Source organism: Suncus etruscus, chromosome X, assembly GCF_024139225.1.
Source record: "Suncus etruscus isolate mSunEtr1 chromosome X, mSunEtr1.pri.cur, whole genome shotgun sequence".
Classification (NCBI taxonomy): Eukaryota; Metazoa; Chordata; class Mammalia; order Eulipotyphla; family Soricidae; genus Suncus; species Suncus etruscus.
In genome coordinates this window covers 116,530,122-116,558,029 of record NC_064868.1, presented here as the reverse complement: position 1 = coordinate 116,558,029, position 27,908 = coordinate 116,530,122, and the positions used below count along the sequence as shown (strand labels likewise).

Here is a 27,908-nt window from a genome sequence, read left to right as displayed (position 1 = left end):
GAGGCCACATTATCCAAATGCTCCTTTCTTCCCACTTTTTTGGTTTTTATTGGGGAGGGTACTTTTTTGTATGATGGTGGTGGTAGTGATTTTGGGATTACACTCAGAAGTGCTCAGGGCATACTCCTGGCTATATTCTCGAGGTTCACTCCCTGGCAACGCTCAGGGAACCATACATATGTGGTGTCTGAACTGAACCTGAGTTCTCTCTTTCCAGTCCCACCATTTCTTTCTCATGGGGAGAACACTTAAGACCTACTCTCAGCAACTGCCAAGTGCATTATAATGAATTATTGTTAATTATAATCACCATGTTATTTATTAGAGCCTTTTAACCTATTTATCCTATAATTAGAAGTTTGTACCCTGTGACCAACATCTCCCTATTGCCCCAGACTCCTAGCCCCTGATCATTGCCACTCTATTTTCTTTCTCTGAGTTCACTTTTTTAGATTTCATATTTAAATGAGATCATGTAGCATTTGTATTTCTCTAGCAGGTTCATTGTGTTTAGCATTGCATCATCAAGCAGCCTCTGTGTTGCTGCAAATGACAGCACTTCCTTCTTTCTTGTGGAGATGTAATATTCCTTTGTGTGTTTGTGTATACTCAACTCTCCTTTAAGTTATTTCTATATCTTGGCTGCTGTGACTAATGACTTTCTACATACTTGAGTTTGGAAATCTTGCTAGAAAAACTACACTCGCTTTTATGTCCTGTGGAGACAAAAATACCAGGTTTTCTATTTTTGCTTTTACTTGGTGACTTCCCAGTATTCTACTTCACATCCAGAACCACATAAAAGACTCAGGTGGAGAAGGTGTTTAAGAGACAGCTCAATGTTTACTGAAACCAGCATATTCCCTGGGATAGATTTTACTTTTATTAAATGCCAAAGAGAGTGATGACCTTCTCTCTCTCTCCCTCTTTTGTCAGTGATCTGTTTCTCTTTAAATAATGGCAAGGGTACACTCTGTTCAGGAAGATTTTCAAATATCAACAAAGATCTCTTGTAAATGAGTTCCTTGTTTGCAATGCAAACTGTCTTCCTCAGAATAGCCTAGACTCGGAATTCCAAATCGATATATCAATCTTGGACTGTTTTTGCTTTGTTATAAATATGCACAGTATCTCAATATAGAAGCTATTCCCTGCCACCTGGGTGTCATGAGGGCGTTGGGGTCAGATTTGTGAAGGAAAAAAAAAATCACGAAACTTCACCCAGGGTCCAGTGGGATGGACCCCAAACACAAAAATACAATACAATAATCTTACCGATTACTAACTTATTTTTCTCTCATTTTATTCCACATTGGCTTCAGAAGTTACATATGTCCGGGAAACTGACACTGCAAAATTCTGGCTTGTTCCCTGCCCTGAAGCTAAGGGATAAATATAGATTGCAACCACTACAGAAATTTGGCCAGGATTCCAATGAGTGTGAGTGAGTGTGTGTGTGTGTGTGTGTGTGTGGGATGACTGATGGGGCTATTCTGACATGTGGGCTGGAAAACCATTATTTAGTTTGCAGACCTCTTTGGAGTGAGGAAGAGGTAAGACCTCTACAATTATTCAGCCTAATTTACAGTTTAAGGGGTTCTTGTATTGATACAAAGAAGAAAGATTTTAGATGGCTCTGTGTGTGTGTGTGTGTGTGTGTGTGTGTGTGTGTGGTGGGGGGCAGTGACTGATGGGGCCATTCTGACATATGGGCTGGAAAACCATTTTTTAGTTTGCAGACCTCGTTGGAGTGGGGAAGAGATAAGACCTTTAAAGTCATTCAGCCTAATTCACAGTTTGGGGTTCTTGTAGGGATACATAGATGATAGATTGTAGATGGCTGTGTGTGTGTTGTGGGCGGGGCAGGGCGGTGACTGATGGGGCCATTCTGACATGTGGGCTGGAAAATCATTCTTTAGTTTGCAGACCTCTTTGGAGTGAGGAAGAGGTAAGACCTCTAAAATTATTTCAGCCTAATTCACAGTTTAAGGGGTTCTTGTATTGATACAAAGAAGAAAGACTGTAGATAGCTGTGTGTGTGTGTGTTGTGTGTGTGTGTGTGTGTGTGTGTGTGTGTGTGTGCGCGCGCGCACAGTGAAGAGGGCAAAGGGAATCTTTCCTGACACCCTAGATCCTTTTGCATGAGATCAGCCTTATGAAAAAAGAAAGTTATTCTTGGCCATCTCCCCTTATCCCCCAACTCCCACCCCGGCCCCACCCCTTGCACACACTGATAGCCCAACTCTCAATTGAGAATGAGACTCAAGATTTCCATTGGGCCCATAGTATCTCAGGAGCTACAGAAGGGCAGAGGGGGCGGGAAAGACATGTAGTTGGGGCAGGGTGGGGGGAAGACGCTCATCTTCATGACCCAGAATATCTCCCCCTCCCTGTAATGATGAGCTTGCTTTTCCATAAGGGCTTTCCTTCAATTCAGGGAAGGGGCCAACCAATGAGAGAGGGGCATGGTAGATTATTTTGGGGAAGGGATCATGCCAAGAGGGTTCACTTTTACTAAGCGCCAAGTGGCCCCAGCCACTAGTGTCTCCTGAACCAGCAGAAGCTCCAGAACGCTTGCCCATCTGCCTGCCTCTGCCACGTCTTTGATCACTGACCAGCCATGAGAAGGCAGCTGCGGTCCAGAAGGTCTCTCGCCTTTCCTTACAGCTCTCGCTTCAGACTCGTGAGTCCTCATGCAGCAAGTTATCTTGGTGCACCTTTTTAATGGTGGTGGTGTGGGTGTTGTGTTCTCAGTTTCTGGCTGGTTCTCCTTGGGATGAACAGGAACAATGAGGTGCAAGGAAACTCATTCATTTGGAGAGTTATCAGGGACACCCAGTCCTTAGGTAGTATCTTACATCGTAGCTAGAAGGAAAAACAGTACCCTCCTATAATTCTCTTTGGAAAGGGACCAGAGGAAAGGGGGGCATTCAAACAGCTTTTATTTTTCTTGGTGTCCTTATTTTTTTGGTGTCCTTCAATTTTAACAGACCTTTTGAAATCTGGGAGTCAAAGTTTCATTCTGACAACAGGGAGTTTTTCCAAGAGTGGAGGGAAGAAGAAAGGAAGCAAAAGGCATGGGTATTCAGCTGCCTCAGTCCCTTGGCAGGGGAACCTTTGGCAGATTCTTTGGAACCCAGCTGCTCTTTATCTAATGCAGCCATTGCAAACTGTGGCAGAAATCCTAGAATCCTTGCTAAAAGGATGATAAGCAGCAGTTTGTCCAGAACCCCTCAATATCTAAAGGACACTGCTAGAGACTATGAGTGGCTCACAAGTTAGTGGAAGAACCAAGATGAGAATGTAAGTTTCTTCACATCAAATATTGTGCATTATATTCTATTTGTAGACTGCAACTCCCAAGACCCCCCAGAACCCCCGACTATCCATGGCTACTCTGATTCCTCACCCCTGCTCCACTCAACTCCATTCTTTTGGCACCATCATAAATATAGAGTGCATGCCAAATGTTTTTGAACTCAAAAATGCTTTGCATTTATTTTGCTATAAACCATTAATAGATGGCACAAACAGTGCTTTGGTTTATTTGTTTGTTTGGGGGCCACAATCAGCAGTGCTCAAGGATTACACCTGGCTCTGTGCTGGCGAGGCTGGGATGGGGGAATGTGGTGTTGGGGGATTGAATCTGGGTTGACTGCATGCTAAGTAAGTTTCATCCACTTGTACTATCTCTTTGGCCCACACAGTGTTTTTGTTTGGTTTGGTTTTGAAGGTGGGATCAATGCAAATCTCTGAAGAAAAGTTTGAATTCTTGTGTCCCCCACCCCCAATAGCAACCAATGCTCAGTCTGGTTTTGCTTTGGGCACGGTCACTTGTGGGACCTGGGAGTTGAGTAAGTTCAAGTAACCCTCGCCAGCGGGTGAAAACAATTTCTCTGAACCCTCTGTCAATCTACAGAGGACTTCTCTAAATTTCCCAGCCTTTCTTCTGACATGTTCCGGATCTTATCCAGTTTTCAAAGTAGTCACAATTGATAGGGTATCTGTAAAAATCCTTTCTTGGCATCTTTTCTGTGAAATGCTACTACAAATGTATAGCTTTTCCATTCTTTGTGGCTGGGATTCTTTTCCTTATCATTGCAGTCACATAGTTCCAAGCATGTTGTGATGTCTATAATTAATGTATACTCCCACCACCACCAAAGTGCCCTTAGATAGTACTTGTTTGGATCTTAAGGGCATGGGGAGATCATGCTCTTGATAGGAATTCCTTTCTCAGATTTATTTTATTTATTTATTTATTTTTTGTTTTTTGGGCCACACCCAGCATTGCTCAGGGGTTACTCCTGCCTGTCTGCTCAGAAATAGCTCCTGGCAGGCACGGGGGGACCATATGGGACACCGGGATTCGAACCAACCACCTTTGGTCCTGGATCGGCTGCTTGCAAGGCAAACGCTGCTGTGCTATCTCTCCGGGCCCCCTTTCTCAGATTTATAAAGAAATCAGTTGCTGGCCCGAATCAATACATGTTCATGGCTCATAAAATTAACCGACTATTTTGAAGGTTTACAGGATCTTACTCAAAAGCATGTGCATATCTTCAGGATCATGCCATTTCTCTATGTATTTGTTTCTATGATTTATGTTTATAGTGTAAATGGTGGAGCCACATTCTGCCCCTCATACTCTTCCCTTTTAGGGTGATAGGACGGCCCCAACACACACCCATGGCTGGATCCCAATGCCCTCCCACACAAGCTGGGGAGGGCCACTTTAAGAAACTGACAGAAATTGAGGCTCCCTATTCCCAACAGATTCCCTACCAGATTTTATTCTAGAGTTTGTGGCCTGCCCTCCAACATCCCTGCCTGGCACAATGCGTAGTTGGGCTATATCTGACTTCAGGAGAAAAAGTAAACAAGATATTTATTGGCTATTCCTAAAGTTCAGACCATATTAGAGCTGTGGAGAAATTCACGTGGAGAAGGTTAATTCTTCCCGGGAGGGAAAGCTTTAATGACAAGCCATCTTTAATGGGATTATTGTGAGAGCTCATAACTACAAATAAGATCAGACTGAGGCCAAGGCCAGCTGCCTCTACTGTGGATCAGAGGTGGAGGGTAGGATGAAGCAACAGGAAAAGAAAAGGAAATGGGCTCAAAAATAGAAAGAGAAAAAGAGAAATTCCTTCACAGTGAAGTGCTTTTCTCAGAGTCTCTGCAAAGCAATCACTACACAAGGTAGTCAGGATGCTACCTTCCCTGTACTAGGCACCCTCACCTCCCCAGATGAGGGTAACAAGATGCCCTGAGTTCTGGCTCTGTGGGCTGAAGTGAGCAGTGTGTGAAGAGATAAAGTCAAGCTGATCTCTGGGTATCACACTGCAAAGCAAGGGCCTTGGCACCTGTGTAGAATGTGGCCTTGGAGCTGTGTTCATACACAATTAGGTAAATAAAACTCAGAACATTTTGCGACTAGAGCAATAGGTGCTTACCTTGGACTTGGCTGTTCCAAGTTCAATTCCTGACAGCACATATAGTTCCTAGAGTGCCTCCAGGAGAATCCCTAAGTCCAGAGCCAGAAATAAGCCCTGAGCACTACTGGGTGCACCCCCAATCCACCACCCACCAAAAAAAGGTACACCCATGTTTCCATTTAGCACTGAAAATATGGACTAGATGCAATTATAACTGCATAGGAAGTCCACAGTCGAATCTGGAAGCATTGAGCAACAGCTCTGACCATCTCTTGGATTCTCAGACTCTACACTAACAAACACATGAGTGAGATACCACGAGACTTTTGTGCCTAATGTGATAAATGGATCACATCAGTGCTTGCAATATAGACAGAGTTGTTTGAGGTTGCCCCTTAAGGTACACCTGCTGTGTGACTTGGGCAGGATTGAAGAGGTCTCTTTTCTGGACCTAGATGGCCAAGCGAATCTTTGTGGTGCCAAGTCACTTAGAACTGGTGTGTACTCTCAAGCTGTACATATGAATGAATAAGAGTACCCAAGAGCACTTCTTAGCAATATCTTAATAGCCAAGGGAAGATGGGATGGCTTGAAAAGTAAGCCTCACTCTTCTGCATCCCTTTCACTAATGGATAACAGGCAACTTTGCTGAGGCTCAAACCCTTCCCACAGCTTCCCCTTTCCCAGGCTGCATCTTTAGTAGTGTGTCCTCCAAATGGCCTTTGAGGAATCAAGCTAGGAGGGGGCGGTTTGGAGTCATGGGCCTCAAGCATTTGACACATCCAACCCCAACAGGTGCACAGGCTGTCAGCTTTCGACAGCAGAGGGAAGGGAGGGCCGCATCACTGGCTGCAGGCCCCCGCGCTGTGCCTTGGCAGACCACCAAGAGCAAAAATCCAGCTCTTTTGCTGGGGCCTGGGAGGTCTTTGTAATGACATTTGGTTGCATCTAGGTTGTTCTTTTAGTGTTTCGGGAAGAAATTCTTTTAGCTTTCATGTCCTAGAAGTGGCCACTCAACATCAAAATATTGACAATAGGCTTTGATGTTAACCTAGGGGAGGTGGTTCGGGGTGGTTGTGGAGAGTGAGGCAGCGTATGTGTATATGTGTTGCGGTAGAAGGGGGGTCAGATCTCAGGTGATCTATCCAACCTCAAGTCAAAAGAGGCCCCAGCTCAAGCCACAGACAGAGAAGAAGCAAATAATATCCCACTTTTTGTTTGACTTGGAAAAGCTATCAGTTTAGAGGAGGGCAACTGACCAGGCCTCCTAATAGCTATCTAGGCTTTTTTGTTTAGGTTTTTATCAAAACTGATAGTGCTTAGGGACTACACCTAGCTCTCCACTCAGGAATTACTCCTGGTAGCACTATGGGAACCATATGGGATGCTGGAGATTGAACCTGGGGTGGCTGTGTGCAAGGAAAATGTCCTACATATTGTGCTATTGCTTAGGCCCCTGTCCCAGTCCACTTTTAACCATAACTTGGGATGGTGAGCTTGAGAAGCTCAGAGGAATAGGGAATGGCGTGAAGCTTGCTTGATCTGAGGATATGCCATCATGAACACGTGCCTGAAATGACACCTTTCTCCAGAGTTGCACTAAGTTTGGTCCTGACACATCAAAGTTCAGTGCGTACCCCAGCCTCAGGCATCCATTCATGGGGAAAAAGCCCAAGTGCCTAGAACTCAGAAAAAAATGAGCATCTATGGGAAGAATATTGTATCAAAGTGCATGAATGAAACATTGCTTCCTCCCAGAAAACAGAGAAAAGGACAATCTGCCTCATGTCACCTGGGTATGTTTATGTGGAAATGTGAAGCAATTTCCCAATGTAGAGTTGTTTTCCACTAATTATGGACTGGTGGGCTGTGCCCTTGGAAAAGCGACTTTACTTTTTGCAAGAAAGGGGGTTGTGTTTTGTCATCATTCCAGGATGATCAGGATGAAGTGAACCAGAACTATTTAGCAGATGAGGAGGAAGAAACCGAAGAGGAGGCTCAGATGATGGTGGTGCCGGATATGGGACAGGAGGAGGTGGAGGAGGAGGATGAAGAGCAAGAGGAAGAGAAGGAAGAGGATGAAAAGATGGAAGAAGAAGGGAAAGGACAGCCAGCAGGCAATACCTGGTGGGAGAAATTGCTGCTCATGATTGAATATCTGTGGGACCCAGAGAAACGGATGTCTCTGGCCCAAACAGGTCAGAATTGGAGTAAGTTTCAATTGTTCCAATGCCCCAGACAGGTGTCCTTTGCTTTTGGCTTAATAGCCAATGACTCCTTTACCCAACGTTGGATGGGCTTGTCTGCAAACTTCTTTTAGCATTTCATCGAAAATTATCTATTCCAGGCCAGTGATAGTACAGTGGGTAGAGCTTGCCATGCATGCAGCTGACCTAGGTTCAATCCCTGGCATTCCATATGGCCCTCGAGCATCATCAGGAGTATTCCTGAGAACAGAACCAGCAGTAACCCCTAAACACAGCCAGTTGTGTCCCCCAAATAAACAACTACAAAAAGTATCAATGCTTAGGGAAATGCCTGCACTCTGGGCAGATTCCAGCTGCAAAAAATTCCAAGTGGATGGACAAACTTGCATAGCTGCAATGCACCAGCTTCAACAGCCTATGCAACACAGAAAAAAATTTAGCATCAGTTGAAAAGTCCCAGAGATGTTTTATTTAAGGCTTAAGGTACTTTCCTGACAAGTACAAGGTCCTGGGTTCAAAGCTCAGTAACACCCACTTTGTGAGGGATTCCCTGGCGAGAAAGGAGAAAGGGTGGTTAAATCACATTGTGACTTAGACTATGCCTCTCCTAACCCTCCACAAATATGAGGTACAAGAGGAGCCCTTTCCAATGTCCCAGGCAGAATGCCAAGGCAATCCTTACTGCCCCCTGTCCACCCTATGCATCCTCCTGCCAGAAGGAGAGAAATGAGCAAAAAAGCATTCAATTGGGATTGCAGCGATAGTACTACAGCAGGTGGGGTGCTTGCTTTAATATAGCCAATTTGGATTTGACCCCCCAGAACCCCACATACTTCCCCTAAATTGGCAGGGTGATCTCTGAGCCCAGAGCCAGGAGTAGGGTAGTAGCAATGCTGGATGTGGCCCAAACCTCAGACCTCCACCAAAAAAAAGAGGATAGAATTAAAAGTCCTGTCCATCAGGCAGGGCTCTCCACTTAACTCTTTTTGAGTCTCCATTTCCACATCTGTTCAACAAGGGAAATAATTGATTTGATTCTCTGATGGGATAAGTCAGTAGCTGGAATAAGATATCAAAATCAAAGGACCAGAGAGCTCAATGGGCAGGAACATATGTTTTGCATGCAAAGGACCCTGCGTTTGAGTCCTGACATTGTATGTCCCCCACAGAAAGCAACCCCTATTTCCAAATCACCAGGGAGGGAGTTGCCCTCAATTACTACTGGATACCAACACAAGTTAAAATATCATATTGGGGCTGGAACAAGAGTACAATAGGTAGGGTGCTTGCCTTGCACATAGCCTGAGCTAGGTTCAATCCCCGGCATCCCATATGGATCCCCAAGCTCCACCAGGAGTGATCCCTGAGTGCAGAGTCAGGAGTAATCCTTGAGCACCACCATGTATGGCCCAAACTTACTCACACCAAAATTATAAAGTAAAAATTCCCTGCGGGAGCTTATTTCAAGGAGATGAGCACCAAATTCCTGCTAATCTGCTTGAATTTTTTTCAAGCTTTAGGCTTTCACCAAGCAATGGCAGAGAAGGACCATGTAATGTCAGAGAAGGAAATTCAGGAAGGCTGCCCCTGGACCCAGTCTGCAGGGTGTACATGGAGAATACAGGCTTAAAGGGATAGTTGGCAGAGTAATCCTGTGCCTTGGCCAATGACAGAATCACTCTTTCCCATTTCTTTGTATCATATGTACCCACTTTTACTTCACCACTCCTTGAACACCACCTCTTGAACTCTTTATGCTGAATTTTGTCACAAGTCTTAACCTAAGGTAAAATTCACATTTGGCTCCCCTCTGCACAGCACAAGAAAGAGCAGGTGCTGATTTGGAATTTGGTGCACCTGCAGGAGATATCAAAAATAGAGGTGGCTTTGTATGTCTGGAATGGGGCCCCTAATGGCAAGAGTCTCCATTGCTGCTGTGGATGTTTATTCCTTTTAATGTCCTGTTGGATCATAGTTTGAGTCTAATTCAACTCAGTCGGGCTAGAGAAATAGTACAGAGTTTTTGACACCCTAATTTCACCCCTGAAACCACAATAGGGTACCCAAACACTGCCAGGACTGATCCCTAAGCACAGACAGGAGTGAATCCTGAGCACAACCAGGTATAACCCCCAAACAAACCAAACAAATTCAACCCAATCACGGTGATCCCACTAACCCAGTTTTCTGGAATTAAAAAGGGAGTTATGAGAAATTTGAATATCACCCACCTTTCTTCACCCCCCCCCACTTCACAGTCCCGTCCCTGTTCAGTCCTCAAACTCATAGCTGGAACAAATGTACATTCAGGGAACATACTGACATTCTGGAAGCTACAGATAAATAAGAACACTAAGGAGGGGACTCTCCAAAAGGGTTCACAGCTGTTTCTTCCTTGCCTGAAAAAGAAGCCTGGGAAAAATAGGCCTTGTGAAATGCCAGTGTGATTGGGTGTGTGTGTGTTAACTCCTAAAGAGCCAAAGACAAGAACTTCACCAGTTGAGCAAATTTAAAGCACTCCAATGGAGAACATGAACCGTTCTAAGTCAGGATGATGAAGTCATGTTTAAGTAGCCAAGGAAGATATCACATGGTAGGCATACCCAAGCTTCTAAGTCGTAGGTTTAAGGAGTACTCAGCTTATGATGATGAGCAAATAGTGATGTGCATGTTGAGGCTATCTCCATATGAATGTACCTGTAATGTCTTCTTTTCTCTACACACTTGGAACTGTGATTTCTGCTCCCCTATGATAGCTCCTGTGGTGGTTTCATTCCCAAGATGAGGATTAGATTGGCAGAAGGGCAGAACAACACTGGGCACAATTCATGAGGACAGCCAAGGGCAGCAGCCAAGTATCATCTGAGCACTGCTATTGCCTCTCCAAAACTCCAGTTGAATCGGTGCATTCATGTGCCAGCTCCGCTTTAGTTCAGCTTATAAAATATAAAAGTTCATTACCTGTTAGATTACCAGGGGATTTAGCACACCTCCTTCCTCTCTCTGCTCCTTTTTGGGAAGAAAAGTGATTTGGTTCATGGTTCCATTTTAATCATTCATATTCTCATTCCATTTGGGTCCAGCAAAGTTATGTTGTTTGTTCTGGTTTAGGATTCATGATGCAGTTCAAACCTGTTGTTCCCACAACCTGTCTGTGCTGTGATCAGAGCTAGCTTTTGTTGCCTAAATAAGTGGGGAGAGGATCCACTTTAACTCAGGCTGAGTAATTCTGGAAAGAACTTGGTCTTCGACTGGAGAGATAATACAGGGATTAAGGTGCTTGTTTTCCATGCCACCAACCCTGGTTAAATCCCCAGCACTGTATGTGATTCCCCAAGCACTGCCAGGAGTAACCCCTGAGCATAGAGCCAAGAGTGGTGTGGCCGGATGAAAGAATATAAAGGAAGGAAGGAAGGAAGGAAGGAAGGAAGGAAGGAAGGAAGGAAGGAAGGAAGGAAGGAAGGAAGGAAGGAAGGAAGGAAGGAAGGAAGGAAGGAAGGAAAGAAGGACAAATTAGTCTTAATGCAGTCTCACAGGATGGAGGAGCCCATATACCTAACCTCCAGTCCTCTAGCAATAAAAAACAATGACAACTGTGATGCAGACTGAGAAAACACTCAGCATCTGTCTACCAACCTCTTATCTTTCCATTAGTATATGAGTCAATGCTGAGAATTCACTCTTATTACTGTCCTCATTCTTAGGGGAGGATCTGAGAACTGAACAGTGTGACCAAGATTAAACAGAAGGTCAGGCTATGCTATAAAGACAAGTTGTATTGCAGATATTGTTAGGTATAAAGAAAAGTATGGGGGGGAAGTATGAGAGAGCTAAATAACTAATACAGCCTTGTATGCAACCAACTTGGATTCAATCCCTGGTACTCAATATAGTCCTCCAGACCCCATCAGGGGTGATTCCTGAAGAAAGAGCCAGAAGTAAGCCTTGAGCTCACTTTAGTGTGGCCCCAAAGCCAAAAATAAAATTAAAATATTTTGTAAATTAAGGAGAAGAATATGAGATGCATGCTAAGCTCCATTTTGCCTGTAAACCTTATCAGGGAGGGGGGATTCAGAGAGGTTCTGTAGCAGGCCTGAACTCCTATAATGCAATGGCCACAATTACAAATGGCTTTCTCCCCTTCCCTTCCCTATTCTGTGCTGGCGTTCCTTTTGAACAGCAGTACCATTGAAACTTTTGCCCAAGATGAATAAGATCTGAAACATATAGGGTGAAACCTCAATTTACCTTGATTAGAGAGAAGTCCAGTGGAAATTCATCAGGAGTTTGAATTATAGTCTATGTGAAAAGAAATGCTGTTTTCATCACTTGTAAATACCTATAATCATTGGAACCAAGCTGCTCACACTCCAGCTTTCTTGCTTCAATGAATAGCCAAGAATGATTTGTACTTAGGCCATCAACCAGTGCCCAGAGGACTCCCAAGTAATTTGGCCTCAGCAGTACTTTAAACTCCACTGGCCTATAATCTTGTTCTTGGTGGTCATTTTCCCAGCAAGCCCCTCCATCGTGATGCTGTAAAGGTAAACTGCATTCAAACCCCTGAAACAACTCATGCAAATTCCAAACTGGTAAAAATGCAAGGACACACTGTACTGGGGCAACTTAAAACACAAGGTACATTCTGTGTTTTGGTAAATTCTGGCTTCTGAAGCCAACTGAGAAGACAGGCCATGCGAGACAGCACTGATCGCTCCCATCTCTCATTCTCCTTTCTGCAGGTCTGATTTTATTCATTTACTTCATCTTTTATGCCTCTCTGGCGGCTGTGATCACCGTTTTCATGTACACACTGTTTCTGACCATCAGTCCTTACCTGCCAGCCTTCTCAGAGAGGGTGAAACGTCCCGGTGAGTGCCCAAATGTTCTGTGCTCTCAGAATGTGCTGGACAGAAATCTGTGAGCACAGCATGTTCTGTCTCAATTAACTTCAGCTCTTCCCAGTAATAACTTAGGGATTCAATTATTAAGAGTAAAAGTAAAATGGGATTTGGCAAATTATGGTTCTTTTCACTTTGATTGCTTGGGGTGTTGGGGGTGGGGAATGGTTTCATGGGCATCAATACCAACAGCCCAATTTTCAAGAATGGGTTAATACATCCATCTTTTTTTCTTCATTGCCAGGAGTTATGATCAGACCCTTTGCCCATAGCCTTAACTTCAACTTTAATGTTTCTGAACCTGACACTTGGCAGCATTATGTGATTAGCCTAAATGGCTTTCTCCAAGGTAAGTATGTCCTTTTGGTGGAAAGATCTCTGGAAGAAATCATGGGTGGGAATTGAAAAATCATCTGGTGTTCGAACCCACAAACCCCAGCCCATCACTCTCCTTTCTTACCTTACCTGGAGATGCCCCATCAGCACCTGAAGATATTCAAAATCGTTCTAGGCTGTGGCAGAGATTGCCATGAGCTACCTTTATTTCGAGATGTTAAGTTCACTGTGAACAGAGACCTTGTTTGAGCTTCTAGTCTTGCCCCAGTCATACCTGCCTGGCTCGATAATGATATATTGTAAAAGAGATTTCAGGGTGGGGAAGTTAGTGGGAAGAAAACAATTCTCCCCAGAGCTGGAAGAACTGCCTCCTCTATTTTCTCCAGGTAAGAGAATTCATTTCTCGGGAGGAAGAGACAGCACATCTTTATTTAATAGCATCACAGAAGGAAATTGGAGGAGGGATCTTTGAAGAACAGCCACTCTAACCTTTTGGATCACAAATGCTTTCAAGATGCCTGGCTCTGGAGCATCATCAGATGCACTTTCAGGGATAAATGAGAGATTTTTCTGAGAGATCCTTGCACAGAGTGAACAGTGAGGTAGCAACTTGGAGAAGGTTAAAACAGAGCCAAAGTCTCTCTATTTATTCAGCAATAGAAGAGGTGCTCCAGTGGGTTTGCAGTGCTATTATTTGTAGGAAAAGCCAGGCAGTCAAATAGATGGGCCTGATTTTCTTGGCTAGAACTGGAGGGGAGGGGTGTGGGCAGTGAGTTCAGAGAATGGCAATTGCTATTCTCTGAATGTCAGAAAGTGTTCTTTCTGGGGCCGGCGAGGTGGTGCTAAAGGTAAGGGTTCTGCCTTGCAAGCGCTAGCCAAGGAAGGACCGTGGTTTGATCCCCTGGCATCCCATATGGTCCCCCCAAGCCAGGGGCGATTTCTGAGCCAGGAGTAACCCCTGAGCATCAAACGGGTGTGCCCCCCCAAAAAAGAAAGTGCTTTTGTCCTCCCCTTCCTTCCTTTCTTACCTTCCTCCCATCTCTTCCTTCCTTCCTTCCTTCCTTCCTTCCTTCCTTCCTTCCTTCCTTCCTTCCTTCCTTCCTTCCTTCCTTCCTTCCTTCCTTCCTTCCTTCCTTCCTTCCTTCCTTCCTTCCTTCCTTCCTTCCTTCCTTCCTTCCTTCCTTCCTTCCTTCCAAGGAAGCACTCCCTTGGGGGAGTGCTTGACGCATACCTGGCGGTGCTCAGGGCATACTCCTGGTTCTGTTCTCAGAGATTACCCCTGGCAGGCCTGTATATGGGGGATCCTAATGGTGCCAGGAATTAAACTTGGATTTGCCATGTACAAGGCAATTACCATAATGCTTGTATTATCTCTCCCACCCTCTTCAATTATAAAGTGTGCAGCACAATTACAATAGTGTTAACATGTATGGTATTGATGTAAAAGTTCGAGCACCACCACCATCTCAGAAGTGCCCACAATTCTCCATCACTGACCCTAGGTCATATGGGAGGTATTCTGGCCAGGCACTTATTTTGCCAAACAATGTTAATCTTGCAGAGCAGAATCTCTCAGCCCCATTTTATAAATGCCAGAACTGAAGCTCAGAAAGAGGAAGCAACTTGACCCCCATCTCTCCATAGTAGCAGAACCAGTGTGAAGCCTGCCTCCATTATCCCCTTGGGTGCTCTTGATCCCCTTCCTACTTAAGCAGCTAGAAGTTAGCAGCAGTGGAAGCTAGAAAGGTGGCTCACTGGCTCTCCCTCTAGACCTGTTGAATCAGGATTTGCATTTTAACAAGATCTGCCAAGGATGTGTCTGACCTTTAAAGCTTGAGGAGTGCTGCTTTTCATAATTCTTTGTGGCTGCCCTATGACCAGGAATATTAAAAAATATGGCTTTGTAAGTTGTATTCTTCAATGTGATTTGGCATAAGTCTGACCTTCAAATTCAAGAGAAAATGCAGGGTTCTTTCTAATTCCATGTAGCTCCATTTTAAGCAAATAATAATAATAATAATAATGGTTATGGCATCACTGTCTGCACAATATCTTCTCTTCCCACCCCATTCTCCAAGACACTTGTGAGCAATGCAGACATTTTGCCAGAATTTCTGCCAAAGAAACCCTTTGGAAAAACGAGTACAAGGAGAAATAGCAGTTCTCAAATGATGTTAGAGGTGGGAAAACATTAGAAAAAGCTTCAAGCTTCTAGTTCCTAAGTACAGTTTACAACACCCTGTTTGAAAGAAACATATCTCTAAAATAGACATTCAGATTATTTATTTCATTTCCACTGAAGACTAGAATTTGGCAAGGGTCATAGCTTTCTCACATTATTTTTGATGAAACTACTTCAAGAGCAATAATAAATATGTGATTACAGCTTCCATTTAGAAAGTTACTCTCTGATCACAGTACTTAGCCTTTTTTTAAAAGTATATTAAAAGCAATGTTTGAATCTAGCTCTATCAAAGGCTTTGTTGTAAGCAGAACTCATTTAAAACCCAAATTGCTTTTTAATAATATCCTGGTTATGGTACTAAGTACTACAGTGAACATTGGTATGACCCTCCACTCATCACTAAAGATTCTATTTTTGCCATCTACCCTCATAACACAAAAACATTAATTCAAAAGCTTGCCCAAGGGCATTGCCTCCTTATAGTCTCCATATCTAGACAAACTTCTGTGCCATTTCCAAAATCCTAGGAAAGTTGTCCAAACGGACAGACCACCACACTGGAAGAAAAAGAACAACAATAATGAGAGAAAAATTAAAAGATGGCTTACAAATTATCCAGAGATAAATATCTAGAAGGTCTAATGTATCTTGAGAGAAGCCAGGGGACCAATGAATTGGGAAGAAAATTAGCCCGAAAGGCTTTCCTGGAAAGAATGTTGCTGATAAGGGCCTTATGTGTCTCCTGTCACTGTCATAGGTATAGAAAAGATTGAGATGGCTTATAGAGGTAAAAACTAAAAATCCTATTTAGGGAGGAGGGGTTACTGACAAATACAGTTTTCCCTGTTAGCATAGTCTAATGGTCTATTGCTTAACGTGATTTAGGTTATAATGACAGCCTTCAAGAGGAAATGAATATTGATTGTCCACCGGGGCAGTACTTCATCCAAGATGGTGATGACGATGAGGACAAGAAGGCCTGTCAATTTAAGCGCTCCTTCCTGAAGAACTGCTCTGGCTTAGAGGACCCAACTTTTGGCTACTCTACTGGACAGCCCTGCATTCTGTTAAAGATGAACCGGGTATATTATTAACCCTTGACACTCTGGTAGTGTCAGTGAATGAGTCAGGTGGGAGGATTCTGGTCATTCCATTTCTCTTGGGCTCTGTCTTCACACACAGCAGGCAAGGTTGGCCATTTGCATTTGTGAGCGCATTAATCCAAACAACAAGAAGGAGGTATCAAGCTGTGATTCCTTCTTCTTCCTTAATACTTTCTCTTTGTAGTGTCTTTTCCTTGAATAATTTCTACTTTCATTCTACTTCCTCATCCCTAACCTTGCTCTTTTGATTCTTTCAAGAAAGAACTCTTATGCTCTTTGGAATAGAGGGTTGACTTCTATAGAGGGGATGGGCTTAGAGAACAATTCCTAGAATAAAGATATTAAAAAAAAAGAATAAAGATATTATCCCTCTTTCCTCCATGGCAATCTCACCAAGCATATTCCTCTTGCTCATCTGCCATTGACATTGGAATCCACCATCAGGCACAAATACAAGGAGTGAGCTGGGCTCCTTTAGAGCTGATTCAGCTCTAAAAATAGTTTCTGTTTTCTGGAACATTTCTGAGACAGCAAAATAGACTAGGCCTAGGTTTAAGGAAGGGATCATTCAAAGAGGATGTAGAAAAGCCCCATTTCTACTGCTCAATCTATTTGTTCTATTTTTTTAAATAATGGTTTTCTTTTGATAGATTGTAGGTTTTCGTCCCGGACTTGGAGATCCCGTGAAGGTTTCCTGCAAAGTTCAGGTAAAGTGCCTTATTGAACAAACATTTTTGGGGGGCCACACTTGGTGACACTTGGTGATTACTCCAGGCTATGTGCTCAGAAATCACTCCTGGCTTGGGGGACCATGTGGGATGCTGGGGGATCGAACCACGATCTGTCCTAGGTCAGCCCCATGCAAGGCAAACGCCCTACCGCTGCACCACTGCTCCAGCCCCTGAACAAACATTTTTTTTTGGTTTTTGGGTCACACCCGGCGGTGCTCAGGGGTTACTCCTGGCTGTCTGCTCAGAAATAGCTCCTGGCAGGCACAGGGGACCATATGGGACACCGGGATTCGAACCAACCACCTTTGGTACTGGATCAGCTGCTTGCAAGGCAAACACTGCTGTGCTATCTCTCTGGGCCCTGAACAAACATTTTTTAGCACAACTGTTATATCCTGGCTCTGGGGTAGGGAGGGGAGAGATTGTCTTTTCAAAAATACAAATCCCTGTAGTACTTCCAGGCCTCCTTACTTCTCAAAAGTATTCAGTTCAGGTGTATTTGTACTTGGTGCTGGTGGTGGTGGTGGTGGTGGTGGTGGTGGTGTGTGTGTGTGTGTGTGTGTTTGTATGCATTGCATGTGTGTTTGCATGTATAGTGTGTGTGATGAGTTATGCTTTTGAAAACAAAGACTGAACCTCAGCTAAGGGCCACAGTAGGAAACAACAGTGTGCCAAGTCATTAATTGGGATTCAGTTTACAGTTTTGCTTTTAGCTCTAATTACTTGTTTCTTTGAACTAACCAAAAGGCTGTCATTAGAGTCATTAGTCCCTGCTTTCAAAACGGAATTTCACTTTTGCAGCAATGACCAGTGGCAAAGGGTGTTGCAATAACAAATGACTACAAGGGAAGAAGAAACAGAATTCCATTAATATGTTAATTAACTGTCCTTCCAGGGACCATTAACTTCCATCTCATCTACACCAATTAGCTCCTTGGTAGGAAGAAAGCCTAGATCTTGGTTTTGCTTCTTAAACCTTCAATGTCTCCCTTATGTTTGACAACAGCAACTGTACCAGCAACCCTGAGCAGTTGGCATGTACATTTTGGGAGCCATATAATTCCATTCTAGGAACTAGCGATACAGCCCCAACCTACATGCTTCAGAGAGGCAGATAAGAATGTAGCAAGAGGCCACAGTGATTCAGCCAACAGTCCACAGTCAATAGTCCACATTACTGTTCAGTTATTATAGACCAGAGACTAGGTGTTGGAAGTGCCAAGATATATATGTGATGTAGGAAGAAGATAGATAGCAGCTTCAAGAGGGGTGTCTATCACTTTCCTTTCTACCCAGCACTGAGAGGTATATGGGGAAATTGAGGATTGCTGAAAATCTACTTTGAGCACCGACATTGTCCAGACCTTATCTCTCACCAGTCCCAAGCAGCGATCATTTATTTAGCTATATCCGAGTTCTACTTGTTCTACCTGAAGTGGAAAATGATCTCTGCAATTCAATTTCTTGGAGATTCTTAAAATTCAGACTGAATCAAGGAATTGTTCTTTGCAGAAAAGAAAAATCAGATCTAATTTCTGGCCAGGTTTTCTAGGAACATTGCCTCCCCACACAGAAAAGAATCACAAGAGAAGAATAATAGTGAAATCTAAAGAGTTTTATTTAGAAATTATGTAGAAGGAAAGATAGAGCAACACATTCAAGAGAGAACACAGGCTTCTCCAGAGGGCAGAGTATCTTGAATTACTTTTGAAATGGAATTATGATAAATATACTTCCTATTTCCTTGGACTAGAGTTTTCTGTAGAAGAAAGAGTAAATCAGGATATTTTCATAGAGGAAAAGTTTTGAACTCTGGTGGTATTTCAAGTTCTTTTTTTTAAAAATAATTTTTTCATCTTAATTAAAGAACTGTATTTGGGGCTGTAGTAATAAGCACAGCATTTGCCTTGCACATGGCTGATTCAGATTCAATCCCTGGCATCCCCAAGCATGCCAGGAGTGATTTCTAAGCACAGAACCAGGAGTAATCCCTAAGTGTTGCTAGGTGTGGCCCCAAAGCAAAACAAAACAAAAAGAACTGTGATTTACAAAGTTAGTGATAGTTGAGTTTTAGGCATGTAGTATTTTAATAGCAATCCCACTATCGGTGCCAACTTCCCTCCACCAGTTTCCGTAGTCCATTCCCTTCCATCTCTGCCCAAAAACACTCCCCCCACCACCTTGAGAGACTCATTACAAAGTTGCAGCTTAGACCTCATGTTTTCAGTGTTGTTAAGACTGCTTTGAATAGATAATTATGCTGTTCTCCCACATCACCAATATAACCAAAGCCCAACCCCTATCCTCCATCCCCATTAGTTCCCTTTCTCATCTTCCATTACTCCTTGATTTCTTTCCTTCTGTGTCCTCTCTAAACTCTGGGTCAATAGGGATCTTTCATGTTTTGATCACAAGGTTTTGTTTCTGCTAAAATTTCTCCTTTCCAGACATCCATGGAGTTGGGGCTGGCACCAATTGGATTTTTATTAGACCTCACTTCTTTTATCCACAGAGTGATTCTAACCTTAAAGCTAGAATAACTTTAGGGTTATTGCCATAGAAATATCTTTCAAACCTATGTTGAGTTTATTGCTTCTTGAGAACTTATTGCCAGAGTCCCCTCATCTTCTGCCTACTTCACTATTGTTCATTCCGAATTCGAGATCCATCCCACAATGACCACCAAGGAGACAAACATCACTGCAATAAGGCATGAGAATTTATTTACCAGCATGCCAGGGTCGCCCCTCATTAGGCAACGACCCCTACTGAGCTCTCAGTCTCATTTTATTGGGTTACAGAGACTTCAGACCATAACCATTAACCTTTAAGTTGATTGGCTGTTGTTGAGGGTGTTTCCTTTTTATTATTTTTTATTTTTAATTATGAGAACAAAGATGCAAAGAAAGAGGACAAGGTAAAGTTACAGTGGAAGGACAATCATCCATAAACAGAATTCTCAGTAGTCCCATTGCTGATATCTTAACTTTGAACTTTCAGCCAAAGAACATTAAGAAAAATAAAACAGAACCCATGTACAATTACTTTGTCCCACAAGTCCCCAAATTGTAGTACATAATATTTCTTAGCAGCACACAAAGCAATCTAAAGCCATAAAACTTATGTAACTCCTTACACATTGAAGGTAAAGTACTTTTTTACATTTCCATGCACATGCATATTAGTTTAAGTTAACCTCAAAAGTTTAAGTGGTTTGTTTTTCTTAAGGATTAGAGTCAAAGGAGCACAGTAAAAATGGTGTTAGAGTGGCAATTATTGTTTGCATAGGCCCACCAAAATATGAGGGACATGGAAAGGAAAAGCACTGGCCTAAATACAAGGAGACCCTACCCCTGAAGTTTCCTGGCATAAGACCAACTCTAGGCTCCAAGCAAACTAGTTTGTCCAATCGAGGTCAATGTCTGTAGTGCCAATACACATTTATTTTTCACACAGTCTCTGTTGTTGGTATCATGTTTCTGTATTAAAGATCCTGGAATCTGCATATCCTACATTGCAGTCAGGATGGTGCAGAGCATCCTCCTGTTTCACCTCACAATTAAAGGGCAATGCAGAGAACCCTGTCCTGTAAGCATGTCGTTGTTGTCAAGTCTTTTTAGTGTTAAGGGAAGTCTCTTTTGAGCAGGTCGATGTCAGAGCAGTGGTAGGGTCTTCCCTGGTAGAGGATTGCTTCTAGGTGTTATAAAAAACCTTGGATGTTTTGTAGATAGCTTCCCTGGTTCAGGGGTGAATGGAGGATGCCCATTTTTCTGAGACCTGTGCCAGGTCATTATATCAATGTTCAGGGTGTAAAGTCCCATTGCACTACAAGATTTATGTGTTCTAATCTCTATTAGATAAAAACTTATTTGTATGTATAGTATTTTCCCATGTTAATGTGCCTATGAAAACAAAGAACAATGCCACGTGGTGTTACCAGTGCATATGGGGGCCATAAGAAGAAGTCCAACAATCCCCATGACATGGTTCAATCATAAGCATTAAACTGAGGGACTCTTCCACCAAAATTTCTTATTGAACAGCTCACAAAGAGAAGACAAGATAAAAAGTGGGTAGAATCTTCATGGTAAAAGATTATTTAGAAAGAGTTATAGCTGTTAAAGAAAATACACATAAAATATTCAAAAGACATATGTGTCCATTTTATGTCTTTTGAAATAGTTGGGGGTTGTTAAATCCAATGCACGGCTTTGGTCTGTGATTAGGACTGTGTAGTACTGAAGTTAAAAAGGGTAAATATGGGGTACTGATGGTTGGGGTGAGAGAGTTAAGGAGTAATAATGAGCTTTGTAGGGGTGTGCAAAAGGGCAGAATCTGTTGGGGCAGGAGGTCGGTCTTGGTGCCTAACAAATTAAAGAACTGAGGGTAAAGACGGTTAATTGAGGGGAAGATAACGAATCCGGATTGGGAGATGAGGGAGTAGAAGGGGCTCTGGTGTGGGGGAGGGGAAATATATCAGAGGGGCTATATACATTGTATAGATGAATTGTTTATGGATTAGGCTTGGCAATCAAAGAGGAGCACTGTATAGGAAGTTATGTCTACATATACACTGATTTTAGGGATCTATTTGAATATTATCCTCCAAATCTAGGGAATTCCATTTTTCCTAGAAACAGCAGAGAATTAAGAATATTTTTGGGTGTTGTTAAAAAGTATATATGTCACGGGGCCTGGCACGGTGGCGCTAGAGGTAAGGTGTCTGCCTTGCCAGCGCTAGCCTAGGACAGACCACGGTTCGATTCCCTGGCATCCCATATGGTCCCCCAAGCCAGGAGTGACTTCTGAGTGCATAGCCAGGAGTAACCCCTGAGCGTTACTGGGTATGGCCCAAAAACCAAAAACAAACAAACAAAAAAAAGTATATATGTCACGCGGGCGCATTTGCGCCCTTGCACTTTTGAAAATGAATACTAGTAAGAAAAATACTCCTGAATGGGGTCCAGTATGCATAGGGGAGGAATTTCTCTCCCCCACCCTCCCCCCAGGGCCCGATTTACCAGGCGTGGCCCTGAAGACCAGTCTGACGTGGGGGGATCTCAGTCCCCTGGACTAAGTGGTCAGCCCAGGGGGCCTATGGCTAGCTGTCCTGCCCAGAGCCCCCAAAAGAGGGTGTTTCCTTTTATGGCTAGATATCTAGAGTGGTATATTGTGGTTTATGGGGCCTCAGGGCCTGCATCAGCTGAAGTAGTAAAAGGGCCTGGACATCCACTGGGTGCCCGTGACCTTGTTTGTCTGCAGGCCCCAGGGTGTTTTTAGTTTATCTGTTTTGCTACATGCTTTTGAAGTTCCTGGAACTGGCTGTTCTGGCCTAGGCTCTTCTGCCACATATCTGAGGCCTGTCATGACAGTCTTTATGTCTAAAGCAAAGTCAGGGTTATAGAAGCAAAAAGCAGTTAGGTCCAAACTTACATTCCCTTCTAGCTTTTAACTCTATGATAGCTATGATGGTTCTGCACTCACAATTTGCTACTGTTGGTACTCAGGGGACCCCATGGGATGCTGGAAATTGAACTTGAACATGGGTCAGCTGCTACAAAGCAAGTGCTCTACCTGCTTGCTGTACTATCTCTCCAGCTTCTCGGCAGTATTTGCTTTTGCTTTGTAACCAAGGACAGATGTTTTGTTTTGGTGTGTGTGTGTGTGTGTGTGTGTGTGTGTGTGTGTGTGTGTGTGTGTGTGTGTGTGAATTGATTTGTTTTGTTTTGGTTGGTTTGAAGGCCACACTCCACAATGCTCAAGGATTACTCTTGGTTCTGCACACAGGAATTACTTCTGGTGGTGCTTGGGGAACCATATGAGATGCTGATGATAGAACCTAGGTTAACTGTGTGCAAGGTCCCCGGACATCTATTTTTGCACTCCTCTACCTCATTTAAAAATCCATTTAGGGGCTAGAGCAATAGCACTGTGGGTAGGGTGTTTGCCTCGCATATGGTTCCCTGAGCCTGCCAGGAGTAATGTCTGAGTGCTGAGCCAGGAGTAACCCTTGAGCACTTCCAGATGTGGCCAAAAAATCCATTTAGCTTTCTCTTCAAGCTGTATTCTTCCTTGAACACATATTCTCGTTCTCTCCTCTTGCATTTTCCAAGTTTCAATAAAAACTATCTTGTTTCACCAAAATATTGATTTATCATTACTTTTCAATATCGTAGAACTTCAAGGCATACCTAAGTTCTGAGACCCTCCCACTACTCCCAAAGACTCCGCTGTTCCTTTCTCTCAGTCACCACTTTCCTTTCAGTAAGGGTCATTAAATCTTGGTTTTGTCAGGTTTTTTGTTTATATTTATGCAAATGTGTTTGTTTTGTTGTTTGGGGTTGAAGGGAACTACACCTGCCAGTGCTTGGGGGTTCTTTACTACAGTGCTCTGGGAACCATGCAATGCTGCGTATGGAACCTAGTCTTCCTGCATGCTGAGTCTGCACTCAGCTATTTCAGACTTCACTGCAGTCCTGATTTAGTTATGCACATACTAGTGAAATTATCTGGTAATTAACTGTCTTCCAAGAGAATGTTCATTTTGTTCACAAGTATGTGAATATGTGTAAAATACACCTATGTATAATGATCTGTAGATTACAAACTAAAAAATTGATTTATAGATGGTTCAGTAATAAAGAATTTCAATGGGCTGAGCACAGGCTTTGTATACTGGAGACTTAGTTTCATCCCCAGTACTGCTTGGATCTCCAGCACTATCAAGAATGACCTCCAAGGACAAAGCTGGAAGTAGCCCCTGAGCCTAAAAAATATTTGTGGGGACATATCTGGCTATTCTCAGGGATTACTCCTGGCTCTAGACTCAGGTATCACTTTTGGCACAGCTCATGGGACACATCGGGTTCTGGGAATCAAAACCCAGTTTGGCGACTTGCATGCCACTCACTTTACTTTTTATTCCTAGCCCCTCTAATTTTTTTAAATAAAAATGTCAGTGCTTGTTAGCACAATACATAAATTAATCAGTAGTGAAGACTAACAGTCTTTAACTAGTATACTAATTAGTTTGAGTTCTAATTAAAAGTCCTGGCAGAAGAAGTCATTCATTTTTCTGCTTATGTTAAACTAAGAGCTATCATTTAAAAAGCAAGTTTAATACTCTGTACATTCTATAATAATTAATTCTGAACAAATCTAAGTGTACATATGAAAATAATGCAGAATTAGATAGTTGCTAAAATAACATAAGGATTGTTCAGTTTTTGTTTGGGGAGTCATTACACTCAATTGTGTTTGGGGCTTAATCTTAGTAATTCGTAGCTCTATGTTCAGGAATTCTCTGTGGTGTTGGGATCGAACCAGGGTCAGCCACATGCAAGACTCTTACTCCAGCTTGGATAGCTGAGAGTTTTTTTTTGGGGGGGGGGAGTTGGGCCACACTCAGGTGACACTCAGAATTTACTCCTGGCTGTGCCCAGAAATCATTCCTGGCAGGTTTGGGGACCATATGGGATGGTAGGGATCTAATTCAGGTGGGTCACATGCAAAGCAAATGACCTACCCATTGTGCTATCACACCTGTACCCTAATAGCTGAGGTTTTTTTGTTTGTTTTTGGGTCACACCTGCCAGTGCTCCTAGGTTACTCCTGGCTCTGCACTCAGAAATGGCTCCTGGCAGGCTTGGTGGACCATATGGGATGCCGGGATTTGAACCACCGTCCTTCTGCATGCAAGGCAAACACACTACCTCCATGCTATCTCTCCAGCCCTGACAACTGAGTTTTTAATGAAAACAATTATACTATCTTGACAGAAGTATACCTATGAGGAAGCACCGATGTTTTGCATACAGGAGGCCCAGATTCAATCTTTTGGCACCACATGGTCTCCTGAGCACCTCTGTGTGTACCCCAAACTAAATCAAAACAAAGTAGCCATTTCCTACGCCCACCTTGAGTAATTTGTGAGTAGTGATGCACTCACATTTTGTCTCTTATTAACCCCTAAATTTGAGCTCATTAGAGCAAGTCACATGATATGAAACAAGGGTCACCTATTTGTTTAATAGTTTCCAATATTGGGGTCTCACAAGCTTAACCTCCAACTCCACCTACTGTAATGAAATACCACTAAGAGTGTAGTAACAGATGTGAGTGTAAGGGACCAGCTAGAAGTTGACCCCTCCATGCCTCCTTTAGGTACTTACCCTGCCTTACTTGTAAATTTTTATTTATTTATGGTACTTATGCGTTACCTACGGGCTACCTAGGGACTCATTACTCAAGGGTTATTCCAGATGGTACTGAAGGAGACCATATTCAGTACTGAGCATCAAACTCAGGTTAGTCACATGCAAGGCAAGCTTCTTAAGACTTGCATTCTCTCTGGCCCCATTCGAACCCTTTGAGCCCTCTCTCTGTTCCCTATTTTGTGCTCTTTTTTTGGTGCCAAGGATCAAACTTCGGGCTTCTCACATACAAAGTGAACACTTTAACATTAAGATTATCTCACAGTAGAATTAAGTCTGCAATATGCAAAATTGAATAATGGTATTTGAAAGACGTGTTTCCAGTTCATTCTTGCATCAGATCTGCTTTCCAAGAGAGTACCAGGCCCAAGTATGATTCTTTGGAGATGGACTATCCTGATAAACCTTTTAGTCAGAGCACCTCCAGTGATTATAAATCTGCTGTGGCCCTTCTTGTCAGTTCCCCTTGGAATCAGCACAGAAGCAGACCCATGGCCAGAGAAAGAGTACAGGGTTAAGGCATTTGCCTTGAATGCAGCTGATTCTGGTTTAATCTCTATTACCACATGGTCTCCCAGAACTTCCTACCACATGGTCTCTCAGAACTTCCAGGAATGATCCACAAGCACAGACATCAGAGTAGCCCCCAAGCACTGCCAAGTGTGGCCTAAAACCCCACTGTCCCCTCAAAAGCACATCAAGTACCTTCAACCTTCTCAGTACAGGTCTCCAATTAAGTATTCTCTTCTTGTTTGTTTTTGTTTGGGGCCATACCTAGTTGTGCTATGGGCTTAATCTTGGCTTTGTGTTCAGGGATCCCTCCTAGTGAGCTCAGGGGATCTGTGCAGTACAGGAGATTGAACCAGGGTCTGTCATGGGCAAGACAAGTAGTACCTTAACTCCTATACTATCTCTGATTCTCAATGTAGTATTCTTTGAACTATGAAGGCAAGGCAGAATCTTTCCCTGAAAATACTTCTCTGAATTCTGGGTTAGATCTGGTTATGTTGTGCCCCCGGTACAATTGGTTGGTTTGGTGTCTGTGTAGAGAGGGAGGTGGTGATGGGAGAAGGGACAGTTGATGCATAGTAATTCCACCTGTGAAACAGGCCCGTTTAAACAGCTCAGTTTATGATCATTGAGCAACCCATCATTATCACATATGCCTGCCTTTACTTACAGAGAGGTGACGAAAATGACATCAGGTCCATCAAATACTACCCAGAGTCAGCTTCATTTGACCTCCGCTACTACCCTTACTATGGCAAATTGACACACGTAAGTCTTTCTCCTCTGTTCACTTCACTGTCTTAAAGGGCTCATAGAAAAAAGAAAGAGTTGGCTCAGATGAGACTGAGAAAGCAGCAGGTAGTACCAGCAGGCACAGGGCTGCAGGCCAAGACTAGGATCTCCCTCTATGGATTCCTATCATCGCCAATTATTGCTACATCAGTAGGAACCTCTAATACGGTCTTATGTAACTACTATTTACAGATACATAAATTAGGGTTCAGAGAGAAAATGACTGGCCCAAGGCCACAAGGCCCATCACTGGCAGAACCCAGAGCAGAGAAATCACTGCCTGATGCTCAATTCTGCCTAAATAATCATGCTGGTCTATTTCTCCCATTTGATGCCTTTGAGCAACAAAGGCTTCCTGGCCAGCCTAGACACTTGATAGATATTAGTTCCTGTTTGATTCGTGGTCTGATAGCTAGAAAATCTTTTCTAGCTGAGTGAGAATTGTTTCCCACCCCCCAGAGAACAATCAGACCTCGGACAGTGACTTATGAGAAAAATGGGTCATATCTCCATTTTCCTGAGGACTTAGAGAGTATGTCAGTAGTGTTAACTAATTTTCTGGACATCATGTGTGGGCATGGTTCAGTTTCCTTTGTGGAAGTTGCCCCATCTTGCACTGCATAGCTGATCTCTTCTGTCCTAGTACCCCACTTCTCACTTACTTCCATCCTCATTGTCTTCCACCTACAGGTTAATTATACCTCCCCACTGGTGGCCATGCACTTCACAGATGTGGTAAAGAACCAAGCTGTACCCGTGCAGTGTCAAGTGAAGGGCAAAGGCATCATAAACGATGTCATTAATGATCGCTTTGTGGGCAGGGTCATCTTTACTCTGAACATAGAAACCTAAGAAGAAACCCTGCTCACCAGTTCTGTGTCTGTTTTCTTTCCTGTGACCCCGGGAAGCCTCTGAATTATTTTTCATGCATAAGAACACAGGCAGGCAGACCCTGAAGACATCAGATCATCATTCCTTGCCTTTGACATATGTAGAAAATGAAATATGGGAGCTATTTGATTTTTAAAGGGAGATCCTTCTGATGATAGATAGCTTATATTAATCTCTTTCCTCTTACCACCTCCCTCACAGTTAAAACTGAAATCCATTCTTGCCACCAGAAATCTCACAGTAGCACGAACACAGCAACTGATGGCATTCACAGTGATTCATCTTGTTCTCTAAAATTTTTGATAGAAATAAAAATTTCCCCACCCAAGCTGATAACTAATATTTGTAAAAGCCTGTTTGATCTTAGAGTCACCAAAACAACTCACATATATTCAGGACCACCACACCTAGGGAACTCTATATTTAGGGATATTTGAGAAATGGGTTGCCCTCCCATGAGTAACTTAACATTGATCAAGGATTGGGGACTTCGAATCTTGGTCTTCAATTGGGAAAAATATTGGAACTAACTGAATTTTGTTCTGGGAGAGAAACAAAGACCTTCCCTATGACTTTCTTTTGTGGAGAGGGGCCCAACTAC

The 27,908-nt window shown here is 43.1% G+C and overlaps 1 protein-coding gene across 2 annotated transcripts; it reads left to right on the top strand.

Annotated features, from left to right (window-relative positions):
- Positions 1 to 2,620: 2,620 nt before the first annotated feature.
- ATP1B4 (ATPase Na+/K+ transporting family member beta 4) lies at positions 2,621 to 27,268 on the top strand. Of its 2 annotated transcripts, none has more exons than XM_049767611.1 (8): positions 2,621 to 2,683; positions 7,372 to 7,636; positions 12,388 to 12,516; positions 12,791 to 12,895; positions 15,953 to 16,149; positions 16,821 to 16,877; positions 26,297 to 26,392; positions 27,107 to 27,268. In XM_049767611.1, exons 1-8 carry the CDS (start codon positions 2,621 to 2,623, stop codon positions 27,266 to 27,268), a joined length of 1,074 nt encoding a protein of 357 aa, XP_049623568.1. The 2 variants fall into 2 exon arrangements, with proteins under 2 accessions (XP_049623568.1, XP_049623567.1); XM_049767610.1 differs by having other exon boundaries at positions 7,372 to 7,648.
- The last annotated feature ends 640 nt before the right edge of the window (positions 27,269 to 27,908 follow it).